The sequence below is a fragment of the Melanerpes formicivorus genome, unplaced genomic scaffold (genome assembly GCF_026170545.1).
Source record: "Melanerpes formicivorus ecotype bairdi unplaced genomic scaffold, bMelFor1.0.p_v2 SCAF_6, whole genome shotgun sequence".
Taxonomy (NCBI): domain Eukaryota; kingdom Metazoa; phylum Chordata; class Aves; order Piciformes; family Picidae; genus Melanerpes; species Melanerpes formicivorus.
In genome coordinates, this window is record NW_027142358.1 from 2,008,403 (window position 1) to 2,030,506 (window position 22,104).

The 22,104-nt window shown below is 42.9% G+C and overlaps 1 protein-coding gene across 11 annotated transcripts in view; it reads left to right on the top strand.

Moving 5' to 3' along the window:
• The window catches only part of ABLIM1 (actin binding LIM protein 1), a 229,556-nt gene that overhangs the window by 159,072 nt on the left and 48,380 nt on the right, over positions 1-22,104 (top strand). For 9 of the 11 annotated variants that reach the window (XM_068139313.1, XM_068139314.1, XM_068139303.1 and 6 more), the window contains exons 7-9: positions 11,216-11,303; positions 16,751-16,809; positions 19,318-19,380. In XM_068139313.1, the coding sequence (XP_067995414.1) occupies positions 11,216-11,303; positions 16,751-16,809; positions 19,318-19,380 (210 nt within the window). The remainder of the gene's footprint in view (positions 1-11,215; positions 11,304-16,750; positions 16,810-19,317; positions 19,381-22,104) is intronic. The other 2 variants (XM_068139305.1, XM_068139311.1) reach the window with 1 other exon arrangement.

Here is a 22,104-nt window from a genome sequence, read left to right on the forward strand (position 1 = left end):
TAGTGTGAGGTGTCCCTGCCCAGGGCAGGAGGGTTGGAACTGGATGATCCTTGAGGTCCCTTCCAACCCTAACAATTCTATGATTCTATGATTCCTTTTCCTTAGAAATGTCTGGTATAGTAAACTCCAGGCTCATAATCATATATGGATGCCTCTGGAGTTAAGAGCAATGCAACTGGAGAGAGAGAGAAATATTTGAAGAAAATTTCCCCTTTCCCCTAGGCTGTCATGTGTGCTCACTGTGACCTCTTGCAGAAAGAGATTTCCAGAGGTAGCAGGCAACACTTCAGCTGATCAAGGATAAACTTCATTCTTTACACTTTTTGAAGCATAGTTGGAATGGCAGTGACTTGTGTGTAGTTTGCTGCAGGATCAGGCTCTAATCACTAAAAGATAAAAATATTCCCTGCTCAATTCACTCCTAACATGTTTTCCTATTAGAACAATCTGTGAGTCTACCAGATACAAATCAGCATTTATTGCTTCATGTCTGCTTTCTTTTGTACCGCCTCTCTCTGGTTTATATTTTTGGGTTATTTTCCATGGATGTACTGTCTGACCTCATGCTTGAGTTTCTGTCTCCCCTCCTTTTGGCCTTCACAACTTCTTTTTCTCTGTTGCTCTTGGGACACTCCCTCAAAACTGAATGGAGACATCAGAATGGAGACCAGCCTTGCTAAGTCACGAGCCAAAAGTTGCATGGTTCCTGAAAGAGCTTTCTGACACAAAACTGGGAAGACAATTTTGTGTTAGATGAACATGAATATTGGCTGCAGTTCTTTGGACCTAGCAGTCTGCTACATGGAGGTCCAGCAGGCCTGGGAGACTGAGAATGTGAGTTCTGCTTGGCTCTGCTGCAAGCATTAATTCTGAGTTGCTTAATCTCCCAAGCTCTCATTCACTTTATTCATTGGAAGGGTTTGCACTTGCCCATGAGCGGGTTAACGTGAGTGTTGCCTAGTGCTGTTTTCTCAGCCTTCATGATACTACAGTGCCTTATCATTGTGCTGGGCACACTGGGTCAGTACTTCTGATGTTGCACTTGAAATGTCTTTGAACCACAAGCCACATCAACAAAAGCTCCCTTCTAGGAGCAAAGCCCCTGCTGTACCAGGAATTTTGCTGCTTAGCCAAGACAGGTCTCAGTGAATTGATTTAACTTTGGAGATTTTTCCAGTGTTACTGTAGACTCGGACTTAACTCTGCTGGCATGTTCCAAACCTGTGCTCCCTTGGAGCAACCTGATGTGTGTGTAAGGGCTCCTCTCTATGCAAAGCCCCATGACATGGATTTTAAGGTCAGAGAAACTACTAAAATCATTTTGCTATATCTTTTCAAAATCATAGAGCTTTTCCCTAGAAACCAAGTGAAAGTGTATCCTTTGGGAAATGATCCTGCCTTATCATGAAGATACGACCTGAAGGGAAGTTGTAGACAGGTGGATGTTGGTCACTTCTCCCAGGCAGCCAGTACCAGAACAAGAGGACACAGTCTCAGGCTGCGCCAGGGGAGGTTTAGGCTGGATGTTAGGAAGAAGTTCTATACAGAGAGAGTGATTGCCCATTGGAATGGGCTACCCGGGGATGTGGTGGAGTCACCATCATTGGAGGTGTTCAGGAGGAGACTTGATGGGGTGCTTGGTGCCATGGGTTAGTTGTTTAGGTGGGTTGGATTGGTTGATGGGTTGGATGCAATGATCTTGAAGGTCTCTTCCAACTTGGTTTGTTGTTTATTATTATTATTATTATTCTAGAGTGATTCTAGGGCCAAAATTTTTCCCTCTTACTGCTTGAATTAACTTTGGTATTTAAAAACTTTACCATGTTTTGAGATTACATTTGTCTAGCTGAAGCTTTTTGATGATGTCATGTTTTTTTAATGGGGTTGAAGACTTCATGCTCATTCCTACTATTATCTCCTTTCTTTGCTTCTAATCACCTGTCTGTTGTGGCTCTGTCATCTCTGAAGCCTCTGAGTAACGATCTGACCAAGTCCTTCAGGTTTCCAGATGAAGACTTCTTGTCATCATTCTCCACTGACCACTGTTCTTAAGTCCACATGTACACACTGATCAGTGCTACAATGGTGGTGTTGCAGTGTCTCTAGTGGAAAGCAAAACCTTTCTCTTGCTTTTCCTTTATATTCTCTGTATACATATCAGAGGAGTCAGCCCTCTCAGGCATTCTGAGAGCATTTGCTGGGAGATTGTTAAGGGTCTCAGACTGAAGTTCCTGCAGCCCACAACATGGCTCTCAGTCTCCCAGGACCATGCTTTCTTGATTCACAGGCATATTATGTTAGACTGTATATTATGTTAGACTGACATAATAGTTTGGTATAGATAACTTAACCATTGTCTTTGAGTCATCAGCAGATTTACCAGGAAAGGTTTTATGCTCTCATCTTGGCCAGTAGCAGAGGTACCTCATGCTGTGGATAGAAGGAAGTAATCCCCGAGGTGTCTGGCTCAGCAGAGCCTCCCCTGCTAACACATCCATCTGCCAGAGAACTGCCCAGCTATAGTCTTCGTAAGACTCTTGGGCAAAAATTGTTCAACTCTCCTATTTTGTAAATGTTGGTGCATGGCAAACACTATCCAAAAAAATCTAGCTCACAAGACAGTGTCAAACAGGAAAAATGCACCTTTCAGCATTGTCAAATATAGACCAGAAAGCTACACCTCCAGAATACTCCTGCATTTGCTGTGTCCTCTTCCATATTTTTTCATTTACAGCTCACAAGGGAACTTTGCCTGATCTGTGCTTCTTTCTCTCTTCAGTCACTGGGATTAGGTTTCTCTGTGCATAAATGTTAACAGAGGATCCTAACACTACTGTTGGAACCTTGCAATAGGCAATAAAGCTATGCTTATTGTTGCTTTCTTCTGTATTGCCAGGATTCTAACTGGCCACTTCGGGCTACTGTGGCTACATTTCATAGCTGAGTGGAATTCCCTTCTTTGTACTGACCTCCTGCTGTTAACTGTGTAGATAATATATGCTCTTAACTTTGGACTTGTGTGCAGCAATAGGTGGAGGCCCATGAAGACAGAGTGGATACCTCTCAAAAAACACCATAGCTCACAATTAAGCCTTTCACCTGTTGGTGCAACCTGCTCAACACTGAATGTTGCAGGCAAGTAGGAGCTCAAAGCAGAGCTGACAGTGCAGTCACAAGTAACTGCTAGAATCTTCCTGAAGTAAGTCCAGTTGATACTCAGCTGCTGTGAGGACTGTTTCTTCTTGCCAGCAGAACAGTTGCCCAACTGTGTATGTAGCCTGCATCACTGCTCACCTCTTTGCTATAGGGAAAAATGACATTCCTAGCAGCTAATAATTGTTTTGCTATTAGCAGCAACTAATGTATATAACAATAATGTATGCTGATGGAATTTTCACTAGCAAGTTACAAAGTTTATTAAGCACCTGCTAAGGAATTTACTAGCATGACTTTGGCAGCCACTGCTGGAATGCTGGGAGGTATTTTTGTATAAAAGTCAGGAACCAGGCATGAATTAACAGTGGAAGTGTTCATGGCAGCAGGACAGCTGCAGCTTTGGCTTACCCAAAGCAGCAACAGCAATCAGTGGACGGCTCTGAGGGTCTTCCATGTCTCTTACATGCACATTGTCATTCAGATTTACAGTCATGGCCTCACGCTCCATTTCCCACTTTCCCCTGGTCTTATGTCTTGCAGCACTATCAGCTTGGGAACTGCCAGTGTGAGCTCTGCTTCCCGCTGTTCTGTCCTGTCTCAGCGGCAGAGCTTCTGCTGAGAGCTGTTCCTATTAAGGTCTTGCAGCAGTAGTGTTAAAACAGCTTTAGAAGGTCCTAGCTTTAAAGACACATATCAAAAAAGGATTTATCAGGCTAGAATATTTTCCATGTTTAAATTGTGTTATACTGCCCTTCCTTTGGTAGTAACAGAGAATTTTGTAGTAGAATTTTGAAGTCCTTTGGAAGCAAAGGGGCTGCACTTCTGTTTTTGAATCTGAGCACAGATACTTGTAGTGACTTGCTGAAGAGATAAGAGCCTGGGAAAAATGAGTGGACAGCTTGGGTCAGGATGTTATTAAAGGCAAATGTTGGTCTTCATAGTGGTTGTGCTGTTCCAGCCGCTCCTGAGATCACAGAAGCCTGCAGAGAAGGAAACAATGGAATTTGATGTTATACCAAACATCAAACAGGGTGGAAGGTTCTGTGACCTCTGCAAGTAATTAAAATAAAGCTTCACTGGAAAATGGTAGGCTACTGCCACAGTTCCTGTTTTACAATTCACAACATTCCTTAAGGGCTTTAAAAGATGAATCTGAATTATTCTTTGTGCTGCTCCTCAGTCCTTAAGAGAGTTAAGAAATCAGGTCATTCTCTTCAGAGTCATGATAGGACTAAATATTTTATTAGGTTTGTCCATCAAATGGGCCCATTATGCCTGCTCATAAAAATTTGACCAAAAATAGAAGGGTGGGTGGGGGTGTGTGTGGTGTTTTACTCTTAAATGGTCTCTTAAAAATACATAGCAGCTTTTGTGGTACTTAAATAGTATAGGAAAAGTAAAGCTTTCTCCGTGTTTAATATCTTTAAATGTTTAAATGCACATTTAATAGGTTTAATAAAGCTTTCTACATGTTTGTCAGGTGATCATAAAGATACCTTTGAATGGAGAGTGAGTGCAGCTGTGCAAATGTAACGCAGCAAATATGCACTTAATTGTGTCCTTTGGCCAGCAGAAAATGTCTGTTGGTAATTAGTTCTTCCTCTACCAGAGCCACTGGCATGTGAGCTCTCCTAGTGGGATTCTTGTTATTGTTCTCTCTGGCTCTTGTTCACTGTTGTTCTGGAAAGAAGGACAGGGCTGAAGGCATGAGTAATAGGAAATCTTAAGCTCTCACGTTCACCAGAGAGGAAAACATTTATTTAATCCAACTAGACCTCTACAAGCAGAAGGAGAATAAAAGTTACTCATGCAGGAAGTGGGAGCAGAGAAAATACAGTCCCTGGCTTTTGAAGTATTCTTATCATGGGGTTAAAGCTGTCTGTGTGCTCAGTGCAGGTACTTTTTATTCTGGGTTTCTGGGGCACATTATATCAGCTTGCAAGCAGCTTTATTTGCGGTTCCTGGCTTGGAATCATTCTTACAGTCCCCTCTATTGCCTTGCCTGACACGTAGGAGCTTTTGGCTTCAGGAATTGCCCAAAGGCATTGTGGCAGTTCAGGCTGGGTGCCTCCTGTTACTGCCACGTCAGTTGCACCTCCAGTGTCCCAAGTGTCCAACCCAGTAAGGTGGACACAGGAAACAGCCTATTTCTTTCCATGAATGCTGTGCCCTACAAATCCATCTGCAAAGTCTTTCTCTTTCTTCCCTCTCTGCTCCCCTGGGAGATGCTCCCTATCAGGTAATGCTGGGGGAGTATCTCAAGGCCTCTTAGGCCTGGCTAGGCCTAATGCCAGGAGAAGTGGGGGGCAGTCTCAGACCTGGCCAGCTGAGACCAGCCTAGCAGTGGGGGGAGGAAGAAGGAGCCCTGGGGGTGTTGGGTAGATCCTCAGGTGGGGAGAAGGGAAGTGTTGGGAGGCCTTTGGGTGTGCTGTAAGGGACTCTGTACGCTCTGGGATTCTTTGTCACTGTGCTTTTGTAGTTTCTATAAAACACCAATTGCTTTTCCATTTAAGCTTCCCCTCACTCTCCAGTCCATTTGTGTGAGTGTCACTCTTTTGTCCCTTTTAGGGGCAACAGAGGATCTGTCTGGCCGCAAAGCAGGACAGGCATTTGGATAAAGCGAAGGCACACAAGCGGTGTGTGCATTGTGAGGAGCCGGAGCGTCAGCGGTGCGAGGCAGGTGTGAGGCTCACACAGAAGCTGAGGGCATTGTGCTTAGCTGGTGCTGCAAATCCCTCCCTGCCTCCCAGCTCACAGTTTACTTTTCAAACCGCAGGCAGTCTCTGCAAGCCTGACGCACGCAGTGCCTAACACAATGGCTGTGTTCTGAGACCTTTCCCATTCCAGGCAGTCGTACAAGGTTATTACCCTCCCATTAGAGGAGCCTTCAAAGCTCTCTGCAAACAGTGCACAAGGACTTCTAGAATGGCATTGCAAACTGGTTTAATCAGCTGGGGAGGATTTGTATGTCCCAGACAAAGTCATTTAAGAGAAGAGTATGCTGGAAGAAGGCTGAAAATTGCTAGCTGTGAAGCTTGAAAAGGTGATCTATGAAAAATTTGATCTCATTATTCTATAGGTCTTGGTATTGTTAGAATACATAACAGAACTTGTACTTTCGCTTGTCTTGCTTGGAACATGCCTTAGCAGAATATACATATTCAGATCCCCTGTGTAGCCCATCACCCATGGAGTCCTGACTACTGAGCTTCCAACCATCACTGATAAGCCTTAGAGGAGAGGTGACTGTGTGGTTTTATTCTCAGGATTGGTCATGAGGAATACATTTCTCAAATGGTTTTCCTTGGCAGTGTTTCTCCAAAGTGTATTATGAAGGACATTAAATGTTATTTAACCTGGTTTTTGTAGATTGGGAAACTGAAGTTCAGTGTTGCTAAAGACTGTGGTACTGTGATACTTGGTTCCAGACTAAGACTTTATATTACCAGAATATATAGAACCTTAATGCTATCAAAAAGAATGTTTAAACCTACTCTCTTTGCATGAATATAAAGTGCATACAGGGTACAGTGGACATACTTAGTAGTATATAGAAAATAAACAGTACACATGTCACTATCAACCATCAATCAGTGAGGCTTGCAGAACCATGGAAAGCTACACAAATTTACATCCCTATATTTATATTAAGAATGAGACTTACACCTTTGGCTGCTTTTCCTTCATTCTGCATTTCTAAGGGGTCTAGAAGTATTTAGTAAATTGAGTATACACTACCACATTTCTTTATCTAATTTTCTCTGTCTACTGTGTTCAAATGGAATTTGACTACAGATCCTATTTTATATTTATCTGTGTGAGTAGAAGACAAATAGAGAAGCCAGAAGAGTTTGGATATTACTGTAAATTGGCTACTGATGGTTTTGCTTCTACTGCAAATGCCAGTTGATTCAACAAAATTTATAGGCAGTGACAGTAACACATAAGTTTCACATATCATCTCATAAGCAATTGCTGCCAATTCATTCGATTCCATTTAAGGATTTGTATGTAAAGTAAAAGCAAGAATTTTCATCATTATATTTTGGGGGTTTAAGGGTTGTAGCTAAGCAAAATCAGAGCATTTACAGCAATTAGTTCAGTATACTCAAAATTAGTTCAGTGACAGTCCTTTTAAGGTATGGGTCGTAGTTTGTGCCTGAAGGTTTGGATTGTCCCCAAGACCTCAATTAAAGCTGAAATAATTCAGAAAGAAGCAGAAGAAGCATGACTGGTTAAAACCTGGTGGCTGCATAGCTGTATTTTGAAGAAGAAAGTGATTTGTAGCAGCAGGCAGGGTGCAAGATGCCACTTGAGAAGTCCTTTGGTTAGCACAGCTCATGGTAAAGGTTTTCTGGATGTCAAGTGAACTGGAGGAGGGGTAAGGTGAGTTAGGTGTAGTGAGAAGGCAAGTAGCTTTAACTCTCTTGTGCCTTAGCTGAACAATTTTCAGAGCAAATGGTCACTGAATTAATGTTAGTTGTTGCTACCAACAGGATTGAGGTCTAAATCTTACAGTCCCCAAATCAGTAGTGTGAAATTAAAGGAAGGTGCACGTTTGCCGTAGCAAACACAAGTTTGGTAGTCTGAGAAGTGGGCTAGTCCAGATGTCGAAGAAGTGTGGATGTTTCTCTGATGGGTTGTTTCAGAGGTTAATTAATAATAATACTGCATTCTCCATACTTGTTCCAGTGCAGTCTGTGTAGCCACTTAGCTACCCTACTGAATACCTTCTGAGAAGCTATGCATTTTATTTTCAGAAAATCTATGTGCCTGCTGAGTGAAAATCTGATCCCTGTTAAGCAGCAGCACAGATACGCTGCAGAGATGTGCTTTAGCTGGATGAGACAGACAGAGTCCAGTTTGCTTGTTTCAAATTGAATTTCCAATTATTGCCTTCCTGTTTGGAGAAGATCCTTTCTGGCAGTGATTCAGCCTTCTTAGGAATTTTTTTTTATATCTCATTAACTGGTGGTGGTTCCCAGGAGATCAGATTTGCCATCATCTCATAAGTCTGAAATTGCTTGTGACAAGCAGCTCTGTGGGCTTCATTCTACTGAAGAACTTTAGGAAATAACTCAAAAGTTGGGATTATGTTTGTTTTATACTTCCTGAACACAGATAAAATTGCTGTTCTCTGTATGTACAATATCGTTTGTGTGAGGCAGAGAATATAAGAACGGATGTTGGCATCTGCTGAGTGCTGAGCTGTCTGAATTGAACATCTCTGACTTAGAAGCCTGGTCAATATTCACAGCCCTAAGCTGCATAGATAGAGGGAGAGAGAGGGGGAGAGAGAGAGGGAGAGGGAGACAGAGAGAGGGAGAGAGGGGAGGGGGAAGAAAGGGAGAGGGAGCCAGAGGGAGAGAGGGGAGGGGGAAGAGAGGGAGAGGGAGCCAGAGGGGGAGAGGGAGCCAGAGGGGGAGAGGGAGCCAGAGGGAGAGCGGGGAGGGGGAAGAGAGGGAGAGCGGGGAGGGGGAAGAGAGGGAGAGAGGGGAGGGGGAAGAGAGGGAGAGAGGGGAGGGGGAAGAGAGGGAGGGGGAGAGAGAGAATATATGTGCACACACATGTAAATAGCATTCAAGATCAAAGGAGGTATGGTTTGTTGCCAGCATTACATCTCAGATACAATCTTTTTCTTAAACTGCAGTCTTGGGTGGAATTGATGGTTCATCTCTGGTTAAATAATTGCTAGAGAGGGTGAGGGGTTAAAAAGACAGCCAGTGATGAAAATAGTAGAAAGAGAATAAGCATTAATTGTGCTTTTCCTTTGCAATTCAATACTGGTTGTGTTGCTTGCTGCCAGCCAAGCATCGGTTCTGTTTTCTCCCTCATTAGCTTTTCTTCCTTGAACACGCATATCTTGGAGTGACCTTTCATCCTCCCTTTTACCAAGAGCTCCATCTTTTTCCTCATAGATCTCTCTCAATCTGTTGTGCAAAACCTACTGAATCACATTAGTCTCCTTGTCTGGTGGATGCTGCCCTCTAAGGAGCAGGAATCAATAAATAGCAAAGGGAGTATCTGAGTGAGAGAAGCTCAGTTTTTTTGCAGCTGGAGTGGGTGTATGGCTTAAAAAAACATAAACTAAAAGCACAGAATGCTCTTCTCTGGCCTTGCATGACTAAAATTCTTGCCTGGGAATTGTTCTTAGTGATAATGAAAGATAAATAGTCATGCCCACAATCACCACTGTTTCTGTGAATAGCTATCTTTCCTGACTTCCCCTAAAATCAAACCCTGGTACTACACTACTAAGGCAGGAACAAATGAGAACAATAAAAGCAAACGGTGCAGCTTTGCCTCTAGAAAGGCTGGGTGGTGGAGCTGGTTGTCTGGTAGTTGTCAGGTACTTTAATCCATATGCTTGATTATCTTGTATAGATACTTTTAAATACTAACTGAGCCTGTATAATCAGGCTTAAGTGTGAATGAAAAATATAGAATTGAATAGAATCAACCAGGTTGGAAAAGACCTTCGAGATCGTCAAGTCCAAGCTATCACCCAACACTATCTAATCAACTAAACCATGGCACTAAGTGCCTCATCCAGTCCCCTCTTAAACACCTCCAGTGATGGTGACTCCACCACCTCCCTGGGCAGCCCATTCCAATGGGCAATCACTTTTTCTGTGAAGAACTTTTTCCTCACCTCCAGCCTAAACCTCCCCTGGTGCAGCTTGAGACTGTGTCCTCTGGTTCTGGTGCTGGTTGTCTGGGAGAAGAGACCAACCCCCACCTGTCTACAACCTCCCTTCAGGTACTTGTAGAGAGCAATAAGGTCTCCCCTGAGGCTCCTTTCCTCCAGGCTAAGCAACCCCAGCTCCCTCAGCCTCTCCTCTTAGCGCTTGTGCTCCAAACCCCTCCCCAGCTTTGTTGCCCTTCTCTGGACATGTTCCAGCATCTGAATAGACAAAGACAGGCTGAATTCAGTGCTGCTGCAGTCTGAGGGTATAATGAAGCAAGAAATGGATTTGATGATGTTTTACAAGTCAGCTATGGAGTAAGCAGGTATTGTGGGTATATAACATCTCAGTGGACAGGGAATATTTTGGTGGGGGGAAAAGAAGGGATTTGAGGTTCACTTGTTTGGAAAGGCAGAAACAATTTAAAAAACTTTTGTAATACATTGCTTCTCACTGTTGTGGGTTGTTTCCTAGGATTAATTATGTTATGGTTAAAAAAAGCCTGATGTGGACATTGCATGCCTAAGTTTCTGATGTAAGGAAGTTAATGCATTGGTTGCTTTGGTTTTCTAAAGAGAAGAAATCACCTTAATATCTCTGCCTTGAATTATCCTGGGCCTGGAATCTAATCAGCTTTGTTTATTATGGATATCAATGTATTTAAGAGAATGAATGGCTCAGTGGATTTGGATTTGGGTAACAGGATCTAGAGTATTTAACCTGTTTACATCAATAGCTCAAATTCAGCTCAGGCTGTCTGCACTACTGTAGCTTCTGAAGTCCCACAGCTGTGAATTAAGCTAATGGTCCCAGCACTGGCTCTGGAAATCTCTCTCTATGAATGCCCCTGTCAGCAGTGTCAGGAAGAAGGCCAAGGAATGAAATGGCAGGTTGAAAACTGTCATACATTGTCTAAATTCATCCATAACAACCAAGCAATTGACAAAATCCATGTTATTTGGCAAAATGAGGATGCAACAGGCTTACACAAGTATCTGACTGCAGTGTGACATTCATTGCCTGGGCTGTTAATGGGTGGAGATTTTACAAGGTGTTAGATAGATTTTGGAGGAAATCTTTAAACCATTGATTACTTGAATGGGAAAGGCTGTTTCTATATTGTCTTGTTTCTTACAGCTTTTGGTCCTAAGTAGTTGCTGTCCTCTGTTGAGGACACGATGCTGAGCTAGATAGACTTCTGGACTGAAGCAGCATGGCAGATCTTACATTCTTGTCACCACTGTCACTCATGAGGGCAATCTTGTGTCATAACAGGTGACCTAGAAGAAAAATGGCAATGGTCTGTCAGCAAATAATGAGTGCTCACAAAGCAGTGCATTGGTTCATCATGTCCCTTTTGTGTTCTTGTTTAGGCAGGTGACAAGCATTACCATCCAAGCTGTGCACGATGCAGCAGGTGCAACCAAATGTTCACAGAAGGAGAAGAGATGTATCTGCAAGGTAAGGATGTCTCCACTGCAAAACAAAAAGTCAGACTTTGTAGTTTTTCTGTAGTTTTTCTGTCAGGAGTTTATAAACTATCCCCATGAAATCACAGAATCACTGAATGGTAGGGGTCAGTAGGTACCTCTGGGATTATCTAGTCCATGTCCTCTGCAAAAGCAAAGTCATCCAGAAGAGATTGCACAGGACAGTGTCCAGACAGGTTTTCACTATTTCCAGAGAAGGAAACTCCACAGCCTCTCTGGGCAGCCTGTTGCAGTGCTCCATCACCCTAAAAGGTGACAAGGAGGGTAAGAAGGTCTATAGCCATCCTGTCTTCAACAGTGCTCTCATACTTTTTCACTTGAAAGCCTCTCATTCTAGTAGGTGTCCATAACAGTGGCAATGCAGTGACTCTACACTCTAGCTGAGGCAGACAGTTTTCCGAAGCTGTAGCAAAAATGAAATTTATTAGGCTGCCTCTGAATTTGGCATCTGGCAGACAGCTCAGCAAACAGACTGGAATATGAGATACCAGGCAAAGTGAGAGGGTTTCCCCTGAATTCTGCTGATCAATTCTTGTGCTTCTGTGCACCACACTCTAAACTGCAAAAGGAGAAACTTCCAGAGGCTTGTTTTGAGTGAGCTTCTTTTGAGTCATGTAGATCCCATTCCCCATATGTCTCCTGCAGTTGTTAATCATATTTGCTTACCTTGCCCATTTCCCTTTTATCTGGTCCCTTTTGTTCCCACTTATTTTTATGTCTTTCTACAGTAACTTCTTTCCTGTATGTTCATTTTCATCTCTTCTTCTTATTAACAATCTTGTGGTCCAAAGTATTGCCAAGAACTTTTCTTCTCATGCTCTTTTCACTATAAATTGATTGAAAAGTATCCTTGATCTTAATTCCACCTACTGTCCCAGAAGGTAGCATGGAGATTATTAAGCTACAGTTATTTTTATTACTTGCTGTACTATTAATTAATTTTGGTGGAAAGATATGTAAATACACATTCAGGCAAGCCAGAAATCAACATGAAAAAGGTAGATATAGTTTGTATATTCTAGATACATTAGAAAACTTGCTTGATGTACTGGAAAGGACTCTAAAAGACTAGGAAAGAAGTTATGAAAATGTGGTGGCAGCCATCTTTTGAAATGCTAAGGAGGGATTCCTCCTGGAGGAGTTCCAAAATTAAGATAATATCGTTAAGGAATTCCTTTGATGCTAACTTGTGTTGTTTTGTAGTTTGTCCTCCCTTGAAGTCCATCTCTCTCATCCCTCACTGTCTTTATCACTCAGTCATCTTATTCCAGCTGTGCACATAACTCAATACCAAAGCTGTGCAGCAGCTCTACATTGCAGGGAGCCAGGTGAGGCTGAGGGAGGGTGGGAGTAGGAAGTACTGATTTCTGATGGCAGATTGGAGAGCAGTCACCATGTCTGACAACTGGTAATCCTCTTAGTTTCCTCACATCATAGTATCTACTGTAAAGTACAGACAGAGTTCAAGAGGACTATCACAGTATCACAGTATAACTTAGGTTGGAAAGGACCTCGAGGATCATCAAGTCCAACCTATCAAAACAGACCCCATGACTAGACCATGGCACCAAGTGCCACGTCCAGTCTCCTTTTGAACACCTCCAGGGACAATGACTCAACCACCTCCCTGGGCAGCACATTCCAATGACGAATGACTCGGTCGGTGAAGAACTTCCTCCTCACCTCGAGTCTAAACCTCCCCTGGCGCAGCTTGAGACTGTGTCCCCTTGTTCTGGTGCTGGTTGCCTGGGAGAAGAGACCAACCCCTTCCCTGCTACAACCACCTTTCAGGTAGTTGTAGAGGGCAATGAGGTCACCCCTGAGCCTCCTCTTCTCCAGGCTAAACAATCCCAGCTCCCTCAGCCTCTCCTCATAGGGCTTGTGTTCAAGGCCTCTCTTCATCTCTTGCTGCTGCTAATATGTTTGCAGCTGATGCTCTTTGCACCAGCCTAGCAGATAGTGAGAGTTCATTGATAGGCTGCGGTGGTAAGTTTCTGCAGATCCAAGTAAGACAGATGCTGCTTCTACTTAAACAAGACTACATTTTGTCTCTGCCAAATTCAGGTGATATGAAAGCAGAGAAAGAGAGGTACCTGGCTCCTTGATCTGCCATCACTCTCTTCCAGTCTGTATCTCCCTTTCTGTGGCTGTGAATTTACATTCTTCATGCTCACTATGTCCCAGAGGAGGAGCAGGCAAGGTTGCATTGCTTTATTGCTCACAAGCTGGTTTCTGACTGAATAATGTTATTGCTGAGTGTGCTCCAAACTGTCCTGGCAAAGCTTTCCTTGCTGAATTGAGCATGCTCATAAGTGTAAGGGACCTAAAAGCTCTCAGCTGAAATATATATCCTGACATAATCCAAACTGTTTACCCTAGGGTGCAGAATAACAGCATTCCAAGCTGAAATAGAGATGCAACACCACAACACTAAAGCTAGAATCTAAATCACATTGCTGATAAAATAGGCAGCTTCCATCTCTTCTAGTACTCTTTTCCACAGGACATGAAAGCACTGTGTTGATACTGCGTTGTAAAACAGAAGAGTTTGGCAGGTTTGTGCTGCCTATTTGCATTAGAAATGTGTGGGAAACCTGCAAAAGGAGAACATGAGGAAAAAACAGCTTCTGTTTTGGGGCTTTATGTTAAGGATGGTTTTAATAATCCTAGCAGAAGCACTCTGGCTTTGCCCTGCTCCACCACAGAAAAATGAAACAGCATCAGACGCTTTCTCTTTCCCTTTGTCCTTCTAGTGATATATTGTTACAGGGACTGCCTCAGAAGACCATTAGTGAGCTAGGATGTTGCTTAGCATTTAGAAGGATGCTTCACTTCATTCTCACAGAGGCTTTCAGCTTTTTCCAGTGTGTCATTAACAGCCCAACTTACTGACACTTAGAGAGCTGTATACTGAAACAAGGATACGTGCAAGATACAAAGCTGAAGAAATGAACATGTTGGGTGGTGTCTGCCAAGTGAGCAAACAAACATATGTTAAGATTGGGAATAATGTTTCCTGTAGGAAAAAGAGGAATGGTACAGCATGAGAATTTGCATTGTTCCAAGTATTTCAAAATAGACTGGAGTGAATAAAATTTGCAAGTTGTAGTAGCTCAGAGTTCAAGATAATGAAAAAATATTTACATTTAACAACCATTAGCTAAGTATCACCATGAAAATGCCATCCAGACTCTCTTGCATTTCTTGATCATTCTCAGAGCTGCAGCATCCTCCTGGGGTATCCCTGCAATTGTGCCAGTTTGTGTGAAATAATGACTGAAAGTGCAGTGACAGCTTTTTCTTTGATGGTGGGGATAGTTTAATGAAAAAGAAACTGAGGTACAGGGGAACAGAGAACATTTTTTCTGAGTTACACTGGAAGATTGCAGCTGAATTTGAGAGCTGAAACTCAGCCTTCAGAATCTTAATTCATTCGCCTTATAGCAAGAACTCACTCCCTCTTGAGTGCCTGGATCTGTCTGACCTCCTAAGTAAAAACACTGGGCATGTTCCTCTCCTGATCTCACAGGCTCTGTGGGGCCCTGGCTCCGAGGTGCTGTTTGTTTACAGAGAAGGCTGTTGGTACACTTCCCTCTGTTGTCTGATCATTTCCCTCTGCCAAATGCACAGTTTCTTCTTCCTCAGCTTAGACTCAAAGCCAAACATCTCAGACCCTTGATCCAGAGTCACAGCATTCTCTCCAGTCTCCCGATGATGATTGTACTGTGTGCTGCTGGGAAGTTAAATCAGTCTTGCTGGTTTTCACTTCTGTACAGAGCCATGTAAGGGCTCATCAGAAGGAAAATTCCAGCGGCCCTGACCCATACCCCTTTGGGGGTCTGAGGGTGGGGTTTCCTCTGGCTGCACTTGAGCTAGCAGCCAGCAGGAGACCTGGACTTCGCTCTGTTTTGTTACTTTGTGTGGACAGAGTGAAGAGGTGATGTTCCCCTCCTGCAGAGAGACAAGGCTCTCTGTGAGGGTGTCTTCAATCATGTTTGAATCTGACTGCCCTCTTAAAAATCGTCTTTAGCGTCTGCTCCATTTTAACTTGGCTAATACCTGCTAGCAGTTTCCTAGCAATGAACATAAACTGTTCCAAATGAGAGTAAATTTTATGATGAGCAACTGAAGGATCTGGGGCTGTTTAGGTTGAAAAAGAGGAGGCTGAGGGGAGACCTCATTGCTCTCTGCAGCTACCTGAAAGGACATTGCGGAGAGGCTGGTGCTGGTCTCTTCTCACAGGTAGGTAATAGAACAAGAGGAAACAGCCTCAAGCTGCACCAGGGTAGGTTTAGACTGGACATTTGGGGAAAAAAATTTGTAGAAAGGAGTGGTCAGGCATTGGAATGAGCTGCCCAGGGAGGTGGTTGAGTCACCAAGCCTGTATGCATTTAAAGGCCATTTGGATGTGGTGCTTGAGGATACGTTTTAGGGTTGGACCTTGTTGAGTAGGGTTGTTGGTTGGACTTGGTGATCCCAAGGGTCTTTTTCAACCTGAACATTTCTGTGATTCTGTGAAATGAGAGCTGAAACGGGGTGGAAGTGCTCCTTGCACCTGACCACTGCTCAGCCCCTGGGGACAGCTGGATATTTCCATTTTTACAGCATAAGAGAGCATTCCATGTTTTGTTTCACAAAGAGCAGAGGCTTTGCCTCTTTTAGCAGCATGTGTAACTGGAATGTGCCATGTGGAAAGGCTAGAGCAATACACACCACTGACCTTGTAGGCCAAGGAGCAGAAATGATGTGTGTGCCAGTATGGTACACTCTGCTCTAGGGGAGGCTCTTCCACATGCTGCGTTCTACCACCCGTGTCACGCTGGCTTCTCTAGCTTAGTACAGTGGGGCAAATGCAGCCCTGACTTTGCTGCCTTGTGAATTTTCCTGCTGCATTTTGCATAATTGCAGGGTAGAGAGTAATACTTTACAATAACTAAATATGACACCTATTGCTCAAGGAAGTCATAAGACTTTCCCAATATTAATGGATTTAAAACTTCCTTTTTATGTGTGGTGCAATACATGAGGGGAGAACAGATCAGGTAACCGTGGCCCAGATCTTTTGCTCTTACCCTCCATCCCACCCAGAGGAACACTTACTTTCAGTTCCTCCAGCTGGTGCTTACTGATTCCTTTGCTGCTTGAGGCTCTTTGAGTTTTAATTAAGAATGTGTGCAAAGTGTTTTGACAGCCTCAGGAAGAGGCTGCTGTAGAAATGGGCCAAGTATTTGAATTATTTTGTTGTTGTTGCGTTTGTCTTTCTCACGAGCTAGAATTTAATTACTTGCATAATTCGTACAGATTCACCATCTGATGCAATTGAAGGGATTCTCTTTAATAACTGGCTTGTCATGACCAGAACTCATCTGCTATGCTCTGAGTAAATGTGGGTTGTTGGTTTTTTTTCCCCTCCTTCAGGTTCCACTGTCTGGCACCCCGACTGTAAGCAATCTACTAAGACAGAAGATAAGCTCCGGGTAAGCTGACTTCGTGGCAGTGGCACAGCAGCCAATTGTTTTGCACACAGTACCTGAATGTTGGTTTTAAAAGAGTGACTTTCTCCATGTTTTTTTCGCATAGCTCTCATGGCAGAATAAACAGTGGAGGCACTTCAGAGGTATTGCTCTGATTTTTAGGTTCACCACCTTCACATACCTGTCTCAGTGCATTGCCTTAAAGATAGTGTCATTTATTGACATACAGACATGGCAAAGTCTCTAAGACACTTCATTTCATATCTCAATTATTGTGAGAGAGAATCTGAAAGAGAAAATGTGGACAGGGCAAATGCTACAACATATTTCAGTATTTTTGCACATATGTATAATTGCTTTATAGCTATCCCCTCTTCTGTGTGGTTATTTACAGCATTTAGAAAAGATGAACTCTTCTTCCTTCACCATCCAAATAAACCTCAGCCTAAAATGACCCTAATTTGAATGCCAAGAAGAGCCGAAGTTACCCTTGGAGTCACCTCAACATATCCAGACAAACTTTCTGGATCAAATCCTTGATGACAATAATGCTGCACTCATAAATGCTGGAGCCTGGCTTTTTGCATGCACCAGGCAATTCTAAGCCCATATTCACTAATTCATCTTCTGAACAATTTACTCATGTTGATGACTCATATGGTCCTTTGAACTTTGCTATTTTTGCTGCATATGGATATTAGAGACTGTGTATGAACAGAATGTCTTTCAGGCAAGGAAACTTAAGAGGTGCTGGCATGGAGATACCTAGGATGTCCTGTGGCTCAGTCACAGGAAGCCACGTCTTTCAGAGTTTATTCAGGTGCACTGGTCTGTGAAACATTCCCCAGAGAGAGCTTATGATGATCTTAGGTAATGCAGATAAATTCTTGTGGAGCAGAGCTGATGTCAGTGTGGGCTGTGCTGATAATACAGACGCTGGCCCTAGATAGGCATGTGATCTAGCATGGGCAAACATCACTGGAGATACCATCCAGTGTTTACACATTGTTCTGTCATGACTTTCCACAAGAAAGTGAAAAATTGTGCTGCACTGAATTTTTTCTTCCTTCAGCAATCTGAATGTAAGACAGTGTTTTGGCCCTACTGGAGTGTCAGAATGTTCATGTTTTATAGTGAATGACTGGGGTACAATACCTCCCTTTCACTTGGACCCCAGGATCTTGCCAAAGCACTCCTGAGTAGGTTGCAGCCCTTAGTAACCTGCTCCAGCTGACCTTTTAAATCAGTTGGCTTATTTCCATTCCCAGTGGAATGGCCAAAGTCTTCTTGAAATATTTTCCTTTTTCTGTCATACACTGAAGCATTTCAGTCTTCTACTGCCTCAGCTAATTTTAATTGAAGTGAGTGAATTAACTGAAATCATGCACCTACAAGGTTTTGCCTAAGTGAGTCCTTGAAGGAAAATGAAGTGAAGCAAAAAGAATGCATATTAAGGGAACATTTGAGAAATCTTATGGCACAGCTATCCAAGGTCCCCTTGTTCCTAGATGAAAGCTTTTATGCAGAGGTTTAATGTCTTTAAAAGGCATTGATGGAGGCACTGTACTGAAGCTAGCTGGACAGATGGAGAATTTTTAGCTTCAGCTGTGCATGATGTCTCTATGTACTCCAGTGCAAAGTCAGGCACCTTATTTTAAGATCAGTTTGAGCTCACTTTGACACACATTTCATTCTGCTTGACTCAAGTGAAGGCAGTAGCAAACAGGTAGGTACAGAAACGAATGAAACTGGAGGCACGATGTGCTATTTGAGCGTGGCACCACCAAATTAGGAACTGTACTTCGACTTTCAGTTTCTCATGACATACGTTTAGATCCCATGTGAGAGGTGGAATCTGTGAGTTGACAAACCTGTGCCAAATGCCAAATTTGTGAGTTGACAGGTATATGATATAGCCACTTCCAGGCTGAGGCCTAAATTTTCTGGTGATTCTGCAAAAAGCCAGTGGCATGGCCGATTTGCTCGGATGGGTTTCCTTTCCCTGTAGAGCAAAACAAAACAAAAAGCCCTTTTGCCGCTGAAGTAACTTTGGAAGTTTTCAGCAAGTTCTGTTCTCTCTCAGTAACTGAATTGTGATATAAACTGATCAGCATTCGAGCTGGTCAAGTTCTGTTCCCTCTCAGTAACTGAACTGTGAAATAAACCGATCAGCGTTTGAGCTGGTCAGGATCTGAGAGGCGGTTCACATAACAATGGTTGCTTTAGATCTTCCTTCCACTGGATGTTTGTGGAGGATTACGAAGCCCAAACAAGCAGAAAATAAAGCAACCATATGTATGTTACAAAAATACACATTGCTTAAGGATCTTTTTCCACAACTGTCTGGCTGTTCATGATTCTGCAGGGATCATTAAGTAACATGAACGTTGCAATGGGCAGATTATTGTCTAGGAAGTAGAGATCGATTGAACAAAACAAAAAGAGCTTAACCACTGAGCTGGGGAAACTGCTTTCCTTTCACTCATTTTTCCCTTTTGTGTTTCATGACAGCATTCCTCATCTGAGTTCTTTTACCCAAAGAGTCTGGTTCTGCGCAGGCCACGCTCTGCAGAGGTTTGCTGTTGTGTTTTCATAGTGTTGAGAATGGTCTTCTTTACCGAGAAGATTTCTTCATTCTTGTCATTTGCTGCGCTTGCTCCTACCGCTGCCACACAGCTTCCTTGCTATCACTTGGCCACCATAGGCACTGATGCTGTGTTTTGCACCATGTGATGCAGTGTTGTTTGTTACTTCTCACATTAATTTATTTATTTTTCTTTTAATTTTGTTTAATGAAATGCTGAACATTAATTTTGTGAAATTCAAATGAGCTTGGGGGAGGGAGAGGGCTGGGGGCTGTAGTGTTGTTCTTCCGGGGTTACAGACAGGTTTTTTTCCTTCTAAAACAAGCAAACAAAATAATAATTGAGTGCAGATATGGAGGGAATGAAAATGGTAAAATGCAGGAAGAAGTTCTTCCCCGTGAGGGTGGTGAAACACTGGCACAGGTTGCCCAGGGAGGTGGTGGAAGCCTCATCCCTGGAGGTTTTTGCAAGCCAGGCTGGACGTGGCTCTGAGCAACCTGATGTAGTGTGAGGTGTCCCTGCCCATGGCAGGGGGATTTGAACTAGATGATCCTTGAGGTCCCTTCCAACCCTGACAATTCTATGATTCAATGACTTTAAAGCGATGGTTAAAAAGCAATAGTTTTTCATGAGCAATGGCTCATGCTTTTTAGAAGTGAAAAAAACCAACCAAACAAAAAGGAGGTGCCATTAGTTAAATCAGTTCCTTTTTAATATGTACTGACCACCTACACATGAATACCTTTTTTGGTTGATAAAATATTTACAAACTTCCTGGTTTGGACATGTTCCATGTGCTGCCAGAGCGCATTTTCCCCTCTCTCTCATCTGGGGCACATCCACATCTGAGTTGGAAGATCCCTTTCTACTTTCAGAACTTCCTTGAGTTTGCATCTACAAACACCACCTAATTCCATTTTTTCTCCTTCAGGGCAGTGCTTATTTATCAGTCATGTCTGCTGTTGGGGTACATGTGGCTGTGCTGCATGCAGGCACCTGAGGTAGCTTTCACCTGACAACAAGCATGTACTGGTATGGACTCAGTACAGGCTAGCAGTGGGCAGACAGGCTGCCAGAGTCCGTGCCACTGGATTTCCATTGTGTCTGCTCATGCTGCCTTCACATCTCTAGTTGCAAAGTAGTCCTAGTCATATTGTCAACCAGGTCAGGATATTTGTGTTAGATGCAAGCTGGAGAAGAATGTTACATGGTTGAATCTAGTGCTGTGATTCAGGGGGTAATGCAAGCCCTGTGACTTTTGTCCTGCACACTGCTTTCATCAGTTAACTCAGGATGTTGTAAAGCATTAACCCCTCTTGAACGCCACCTTCTGTTAGCTGCAGCAATAGGCATCAAGAAAATTCAGCCATAAAGGTGTGTTGTCAGTGGTCCTAAGGAGGGCAATGTCTCAGCAGTCCTAGGATTTGTGAAATTGAATGCTGAAGTCTGAGAACAGCAAACTGTGGAACTCTCACTCATGTTCTTAGCCAATGTAGTGACTTTTTGCATTCAGCTTAGCATGCATGAATCTCTGGTGCTGAAATCCAGGAGCCTTAGGATTGTGAAAGCAAATCCTATCCATTGTATTAGAAAAATATGTAAGGCAAAGTAGGAGTAGCCCATGTCAAAATAAGGTATGTACTCTTTCTTGCTTTGTAGACTCTGTGGATAGAAATAGCTTAGGGCCAGGTGAACATCCTCTTGTGTGAATTTGGTCAGTATTCTATTTTCCTGATGATTATACAAAGTATAGTTCAAGGCAGATTTTGGCTTGGAGTGCTCTTCTGCAGTGTAGACACAAAGATGCTATCACTAGTATCATATCATACTTTTTGCTACAAACATGGGCCAAAGGCTTGCATCTACATGAAAATGGTAGGGTGAAATCCTGTGACTTCCCTGAGCAGTTTGGTGTTGAATTCACTGTGTTCCAGACTCCCCACTTTGTTTTCTTCTGCTTTTCTCTTAACTCTACACTTGGTGAAGGCTACATTTGCATGAGTAGTCTTGTAAAAGTTCAGTAGCAACATGCCTTCAATGATTGTGTGCTGAAAATTCCTTCTCTGCCCTGGCCTGTGTTTCTTCAAATGGAGAATTTAGTTGTAACCTATTAATGGGTGGCTGTGTGAGTTTGAACTAAACTTGTTCACTAGTTTTGTCATGATGCATATACAGCAAAGATTTACTTTTTCTTTAAGCAGAGAAATTATGCATGCATGCATTTGAAAAACACACTCATGTAAAAGAGGTACAATTAAACTAGTAGACAGGCACAGGGTTGCTGTAACAGTGAGGTGCTTTACTGGTCTTGTATACAGCCACTGACAATTACTGAAATCCATGGGAAGCCTGTGTTTAGTGAACCCTGCTTCCAAGTCCTAAATAACTGTAAAACCTTGCAATTGCTGAAGCAGGTGGTCAGAGTAGCAAGCATTGTAGTGAGAAATCCCTATTCCTTGCTATTTCCAAGTTGTGTCTGCCTAGTAGAATAAACTACACCCTAATCTTCTGTTAGTTTGTTTATAAACACGCTTCACTTAAAGTAACTTCTGAGGTTTAGAGAATTTCCTTAAGCTACCATGTTAAATGTTGTTAAGTGAAAACATATTCATTCTTCTGCAGCTATTATCACCGCCTTGCATAATGAACTCTATCAAAAAATTAAGGCAGGTACTGTAAATAATGCCATGCCTTTGTGAAACAGTAGTGCATC